Below are 7,820 nucleotides of genomic sequence, written 5' to 3'. Positions count from 1 at the left end.
AATAAAGGATTCGGCAAATAACATTTCTGTCTGTTTATCAAAAACATGTCTTTGTGAAAATTTATATAAAGTGTAGCCTGCCCAGTGATGTTTGAATTTAATGGCCGCTGTAGTATGACCATGCTTAGGTAGCATAATAATTTGTCCCTTAATTGGGGACTGGTGTGACTGGCTGAATAAGAGATTAACTGTCTCTATTGTAAACTTTTAAATTTCTGTTTAAGTGAAATGGCTTAAATGAGATGAGGGGAAAATAAGACCCTATAAACCTTTATAGTTTGGTTAGTAAATTTTAAAGATTAGTTATATGTTTGGTGTTATTGAACTGAAATATTTTGTTGGGGCGACAGGAGTATAATAAGTAACTGCTCTGTTTCTAAAAATTGATTACTTTTATTGTGAAGCATATAAGGATCCTCTATTGGAGAAACCAGTATAAGTTACTTTAGGAGTAACAGCGTAATCTTTTTTGAGAGTCCCTATGTTAAAAGCGGTCTGTTCGACCTTTAAATCTTTACATAATTTGAATTTAGACCAGTGTGAGCCAGGTCAGTGTCTATCTCCCATAAAAAATTCTTTTAGTACAAAAGGATTTAAGAATTAGAATAGTTTTCTGATTTGGAATATTACTTTGGCAGAATTTATGCATTAGGTTTAGGATCTAATTATATAGAATCTAATGTCAATAGATAATATGCTAACTTGTTCTTTGTGGGGTACAGGTTACGTTGATTATTTCTATCATTTCTGCGTTAGAACATTTATTAGTTATTAGTTGCTATAGCATTTGTAACTTTGTTAGAGCGAAAAGTTTTAGGATATGTGCAGATTCATAAAAGGCCTACTAATGTAGGAATTGCCGGAATTTTGCAACCTTTCTCTGATGCTGTGAAGTTATTTTCTAAGGAACAAACCTTTCTATTAAGATTTTCCTTTTTGATGGAGAGATTTAACTTAGGGCTTTTTAGATTATATCGAGAAGGTGTGATTTTTGTGACTTTGCTGTTCCTTTGTTCGCTGATGATACAGTGCTGGTGGCTGATTCATGTGAGAAACTGCAGAAGCTGGTGACTGAGTTTGGTAAAGTGTGTGAAAGAAGAAAGTTGAGAGTAAATGTGAATAAGAGCAAGGTTATTAGGTACAGTAGGGTTGAGGGTCAAGTCAATTGGGAGGTAAGTTTGAATGGAGAAAAACTGGAGGAAGTGAAGTGTTTTAGATATTTGGGAGTGGATTTGGCAGCGGATTGAACCATGGAAGTGGAAGTGAATCATAGGGTGGGGGAGGGGACGAAAATTCTGGGAGCCTTGAAGAATGTGTGGAAGTCGAGAACATTATCTTGGAAAGCAAAAATGGGTATGTTTGAAGGAATAGTGGTTCCAACAATGTTGTATGGTTGCGAGGCATGGGCTAAGGATAGAGTTGTGCGCAGGAGGGTGCATGTGCTGGAAATGAGATGTTTGAGGACAATATGTGGTGTGAGGTGGTCTGATCGAGTAAGTAAAAATAGGGTAAGAGAGATGTGTGGTATACCGGGGTCGATGTGCTGTCAATGGACTGAACCAGGGCATGTGAAGCGTCTGGGGTAAACTATGGAAAGTTCTGTGGGGCCTGGATGTGGAAAAGGAGCTGTGGTTTCGGTGCATTATTACATGACAGCTAGAGACTGAGTGTGAACGAATTGGGCCTTTGTTGTCCTCCTAGTGCTACCTCGCGCACATGAGGGGGAGCGGGTTGTTATTTTATGTGTGGCAGGGTGGCAATGGGAATGAATAAAGGCAGACAGTATGAATTATGTGCATTTGTATGTATGTATGTGTCTGTGTGTGTATATATATATGTATACGTTGAGATGTATAGGTATGTATATTTGCATGTATGGACGTGTATCTATATACATGTGTATGTGGGTGGGTTGGGCCATTCTTTCATCTGTTTCCTTGCGCTACCTCGCTAACGCGGGAGACAGCGACAAAGCAAAATAAATAAATAATAAATATATTGCCTTTAAGTTGATTTCAGTTGATTTAAGTTGATTCTGAAGGGGAATCTGAATTGATTTCTGGATTTGAAACTGAATATCGGGGAGGTGGATTTGCTTGAATTTTTATGTCAGGATATAGGAGAATTTTGTTTACAAGAATGCTTTTTAGGATTAACTTGTTGGAGAAAATCTTATAAGTTTCCTTTTTATATCATGTTAGTGAGTATAGCTTCTGTTTTTATTTGAGTCAGTGGAAAGTTACCTTGTTTTCATTATGATAAACTTATGAATTTGGCTTAAAAGAGTTTCCTTCCACTTCCGTTAGATTATCTATTTTCTTATGGGATTTAAATGTGTTATTGTTTGTTTTTGATTTGATTAGTGATATTTATTTATTCATTTATTCATTTTACTTTGTCGCTGTCTCCTGCGTTAGCGAGGTAGTGCAAGGAAACGGATGAAAGAATAGCCCAACCCACCCACATACACATGTATATACATACACGTCCACACACGCAAATATACATACCTATACATCTCAACGTATACATATATATATACACACACAGACATATACATATATACACATGTACATAATTCATACTGTCTGCCTTTATTCATTCCCATTGTCACCCCGCCACACAATATAACAACCCCCTCCCCCCACATGTGCGCGAGGTAGCGCTAGGAAAAGACAACAAAGGCCACATTCGTCCACGCTCAGTCTCTAGCTGTCATGTATAATGCACCAAAACCACAGCTCCCCTTCCACATCCAGGCCCCACAGAACTTTATATGGTTTACCCCAAGCGCTTCACAAGCCCTGGTTCAATCCATTGACAGCACATCAAACCCAGTATCCACTTTGTTCCAATTCACTCTATTCCTTGCATGCCTTTCACCCTCCTCCATGTTCAGGCCCCGATCACTCAAAATCTTTTTCACACCATCTTTCCACCTCCAATTTGGTCTCCCACTTCTCCTACACGTACACATGCCTTACAGCCTCGATAAAAACTTTTCACTGCTTCTAACAACTTGCCTCCCACACCATATATTCTTAATACCTTCCACAGAGCATCTCTATCAACTCTCTCATATGCCTTTTCCAGAACCATAAATGCTACATACAAATCCCTTTGCTTTTCTGAATATGTCTTACATACAATCTTCAAAGCAAACACCTGATCCATACATCCTCTACCACTTCTGAAACCACATGTGCTCTTCTCCAATCTGATGCTCTGTACATGCCTTCACCCTCTCAATCAATACCCCCCCCCCCCCATATAATTTCCCAGGAATACTTAACAGACTTATACATCTGTAATTTGAGCACTCACTTTTATCCCCTTTGCCTTTGTACAATCTCACTATGCAAGCATTAGTAATATAAATAATATATCAGTTAATTGATAGGCGTGCGAACGAGAGACTTTTGGATGTTAATGTGCTGAGAGGTGCAACTGGAGGGATGTCTGATCATTATCTTGTGGAGGCGAAGGTGAAGATTTGAAGGGGTTTTCAGAAAAGAAGAGAGAATGTTGGGGTGAAGAGAGTGGTGAGAGTAAGTGAGCTTGGGAAGGAGACTTGTCTGAGGAAGTACCAGGAGAGACTGAGTACAGAATGGAAAAAGGTGAGAACAAAGGACGTAAGGGGAGTGGGGGAGGAATGGGATGTATTTAGGGAAGCAGTGATGGCTTGCGCAAAAGATGCTCGTGGCATGAGAAGCATGGGAGGTGGGTTGATTAGAAAGGGTAGTGAGTGGTGGGATGAAGAAGTAAGATTATTAGTGAAAGAGAATAGAGAGGCATTTGGACGATTTTTGCAGGGAAAAAATGCAAATGAGTGGGAGATGTATAAAAGAAAGAGGCAAGAGGTCAAGAGAAAGGTGCAAGAGGTGAAAAATGGGGCAAATGAGAGTTGGGGTGAGAGAGTATCATTAAATTCTAGGGAGAATAAAAAGATGTTTTGGAAGGAGGTAAATAAAGTGCGTAAGACAAGGGAACAAATGGGAACTTCAGTGAAGGGGGCTAATGGGGAGGTAATAACAAGTAGTGGTGATGCGAGAAGGAGATGGAGTGAGTAATTTGAAGGTTTGTTGAATGTGTTTGATGATAGAGTGGCAGATATAGGGTGTTATGGTCGAGGTGGTGTGCAAAGTGAGAGGGTTAGTGAAAATGATTTGGTGAACAGAGAAGAGGTGGTAAAAGCTTTATGGAAGATGAAAGCTGGCAAGGCAGCAGGTTTGGATGGTATTGCAGTGGAATTTATTAAAAAAGGGGGTGACTGTATTGTTGATTGGTTGGTAAGGTTATTTAATGTATGTATGATTCATGGTGAAGTGCCTGAGGATTGGGGGAATGCTTGCATAGTGCCATTGTACAAAGGCAAAGGGGATAAGAGTGAGTGCTCACAGAGGTATAAGTTTGTTGAGTATTCCTGGTAAATTATATGGGAGGGTGTTGATTGAGAGGGTGAAGGCATGTACAGAGCATCAGATTGGGGAAGAGCAGTGTGGTTTCAGAAGTGGTAGAGGATGTGTGGATCAGGTGTTTGCTTTGAAGATTGTATGTAAGACATATTTAGAAAAGCAAATGGATTTGTATGTAGCATTTATGGTTCTGGAAAAGGCATATGAATCATAGTGAAGTGAATCATTGGGTGGGGGAGGAGGCGAAAATTCTGGGAGCCTTGAAGAATGTTTGGAAGTCGAGAACATTATCTCGGAAAGCAAAAATGTGTATGTTTGAAGGAATAGTGGTTCCAACAATGTTATATGGTTGCGAGGCGTGGGCTATAGATAGAGTTGTGCGCAGGAGGGTGGATGTGCTGGAAATGAGATGTTTGAGGACAATATGTAGTGTGAGGGGGTTTGATTGAATAAGTAATGTAAGGGTAAGAGAGATGTGTGGAAATAAAAAGAGTGTGGCTGAGAGAGCAGAAGAGGGTTTTTTGAAATGGTTTGGTCACATGGAGAGAATGAGTGAGGAAAGATTGACCAAGAGGATATATGTGTCAGAGGTGGAGGGAACGAGTAGAATTGGGAGACCAAATTGGAGGTGGAAAGATGGAGTGAAAAAGATTTTGAGTGATCGGGGCCTGAACATGCAGGAGGGTGAAAGGAGTGCAAGGAATAGAGTGAATGGGAACGATGTGGTATACCGGGGTCGACATGCTGTCAATGGACTGAACCAGGGCATGTGAAGCGTCTGGGGTAAACCATGGAAAGTTCTGTGGGGCCTGGATGCGGAAAGGGAGCTGTGGTTTCGGTGCATTATTACATGACAGCTAGAGACTGAGTGTAAACGAATGGGGCCTTTGTCTTTTCCTAGCGCTACCTCGCACACATGAGGGGGAGGGGGTTGTTATTCCATGTGTGGCGAGGTGGCAATGGGAATAAATAAAGGCAGACAGTATGAATTATGTCATTTATATTTATTTATTTTGCTTTGTCGCTGTCTCCCGCGTTTGCGAGGTAGCGCAAGGAAACAGATGAAAGAAATGGCCCAACCCACCCCCATACACATGTATATACATACACGTCCACACACACAAATATACATACCTATACATCTCAATGTATACATATGTATACACACACAGACATATACATATATACACATGCATTTAATTCATACTGTCTGCCTTTATTTATTCCCATCGCCACCTCACCACACATGGAATAACATCCCCCTCCCCCCTCATGTGTACGAAGTAGCGCTAGGAAAAGACAACAAAGACACTCAGTCTCTAGCTGTCATGTAATAATGCCCGAAACCACAGCTCCCTTTCCACATCCAAGCCCCACAGAACTTTCCATGGTTTACCCCAGACGCTTCACATGCCCTGATTCAATGTATTGACAGCACGTCGACCCCGTATACCACATGAATTATGTACATGTGTCTGTGTGTGTATATATATATGTGTACATTGAGATGTATAGGTATGTATATTTGCGTGTGTTGACGTGTATGTATATACATGTGTATGGGGGTGGGTTGGGCCATTCTTTCGTCTGTTTCCTTGTGCTACCTCGCTAACGCGGGAGACAGCAACAAAGCAAAGTAAAAAAAAAGAATATCAGTAAAGGGCAATTGATGAGAACATTATCTCTTTTTAAGTATTTTCAAGATGCTGGTTTTTCTTAAACTAATTAATCAATCTAGGAGAGAGTCTCATAGATATATGGTAATTGAATTGAGCACAAAATAGGAAAAATATAGAACGGTTCAAATTTGTCCACTTAGAATATTAGGATCTCCCTCAGGTCGTGCCCCAATATAAATTTATGTAAGTAGGACTAAAATTGATACTAAGGATCAAAATAGATATTTTCTTAATGAGTAAAATGCTAGTCTTTGGAATTTTGAACAGTGAGTAGTAGGAAAAATTACGATAATAGGAACTGGTAAAACCAAAGCGATGACTCCCCCAACTTTGTCCGGCATAGATTATAAAATGGCTTAGGCAAATAGGAAATGTCATTCAGGGTGAATGTGGGCTGGTGTGGATATTGGATATGCTGGAATAAAATTTTCTGGATCGCCTAGAAGATAGGGGTGTAATAGGGTAATTATTACTAAAAGTGTTAATAAAACAACAAATCCAACTAAGTCTCTGAAAGAAAAATAAGGATGAAATGGAGCTTTTTCTTGTTGACTTGAGATGCCTAGCAGGTTTCCTGATCGTCTTTGATGTAATAAAACAATGTGAATACCAGATAGAGCTATAAGTTTGAATGGTAATACGAAATGAAGGGAAAAAAATCGTGTTATAGTGGCATTTCTTACAGAGAATCCTCCTCAAATCCATTGCCATAAATAAATCATTGCCAGTGTTGGGAACTGCAGAAAATACATTTGTAATTACGGTAGCTCCTCAAAAAGTCATTTGACCTCAAGGAAGGTCATATCCTAAGAAAGCTGTTGCTGTTGTTGCAAATAGAATAAACACTCCGATTATTCATACTTCGATAAGCAAGAAAGATCCATAATAAATACCTGGTCCAGTATGTATATAATGACAAATTTAGAAAAAGGATGCTCTGTTAGCGTGTATTGTATGATGTAGTCATCCACAGTTTATGTCATAACAAATGTGAGCTACATTAGAAAAAGCTAAGTTGATATCTGCTGTGTAGTGTATAGCTAAAAGGATTCCTGTAAGAATTTGAACAGATAGACATAATCCTAAAAGAGAAGAGAAGTTTCAAAATGTTGAAAGTTTCTTGGAATAGGTATATCTACTATGGCTCCGTTTATGATTTTAAACAAAGGATGCATTTTTCGTTTTGATGTTGTCATTTATTTTGGTAGACGTAAGACTCCTAGGATTACTGATGTAACTTCAACTACTACAGTAAATGAAAAAAGTGAATATAGAATTAGGGCAATAGTTATGGAAAGTTTTGTGGGGCCTGGGGAGCTGTGGTTTTGGTGAATTACACATGACAGTTAGAGACTGAGTGTGAACAAATGTGGCTTTTGTTGTCTTTTCCTAGGGGGTTGTTACTTCATGTGTGGCGGGGTGGCAACAGGAATGAACAAAGGCAGCAAGTATGAATTATGTACATGTGTATATATGTGTATGTGGTAGATTCGGATGAGAAACTGCGGAGGTTGGTGACTGGTTTAGTAAAGTGTTTTAAAGAAGAAAACTGAGAGTAAATGTGAATAAGAGCAAGATTATTAGGTTCAGTAGGGTTGAGGGACAAGTAAATAGAGGTAAGCTGGGATGGAGAAAAACTGGAGGAAGTGAAGTGTTTTAGATATCTGGGAGTGGATTTAGCAGTGTATGGAACCATGGAAGTGGAAGTGAGTCACAGGGTGGGGAG

General features: G+C 39.5%; 1 protein-coding gene and 1 pseudogene across 1 annotated transcript; one reads left to right on the top strand and one right to left on the bottom strand.

The window, feature by feature from the left end:
- Positions 1–768: 768 nt before the first annotated feature.
- Positions 769–2,332, top strand: LOC139748512 (NADH-ubiquinone oxidoreductase chain 1-like; the record flags this gene model as incomplete). Its single annotated transcript, XM_071661579.1, is given in 2 exon segments — positions 769–982; positions 2,229–2,332. Coding segments are annotated over 2 exon segments (318 nt in total), but the record flags the coding sequence as incomplete, so codon positions are not given.
- A 3,812-nt stretch (positions 2,333–6,144) lies between these two features.
- Positions 6,145–7,290, bottom strand: LOC139748515 (cytochrome b-like; annotated as a pseudogene).
- Positions 7,291–7,820: the final 530 nt, after the last annotated feature.

Source organism: Panulirus ornatus, unplaced genomic scaffold, assembly GCF_036320965.1.
Source record: "Panulirus ornatus isolate Po-2019 unplaced genomic scaffold, ASM3632096v1 CTG_5751_pilon, whole genome shotgun sequence".
NCBI classification, from domain to species: Eukaryota; Metazoa; Arthropoda; class Malacostraca; order Decapoda; family Palinuridae; genus Panulirus; species Panulirus ornatus.
This window is presented reverse-complemented; position numbering and strand designations above follow the sequence as displayed.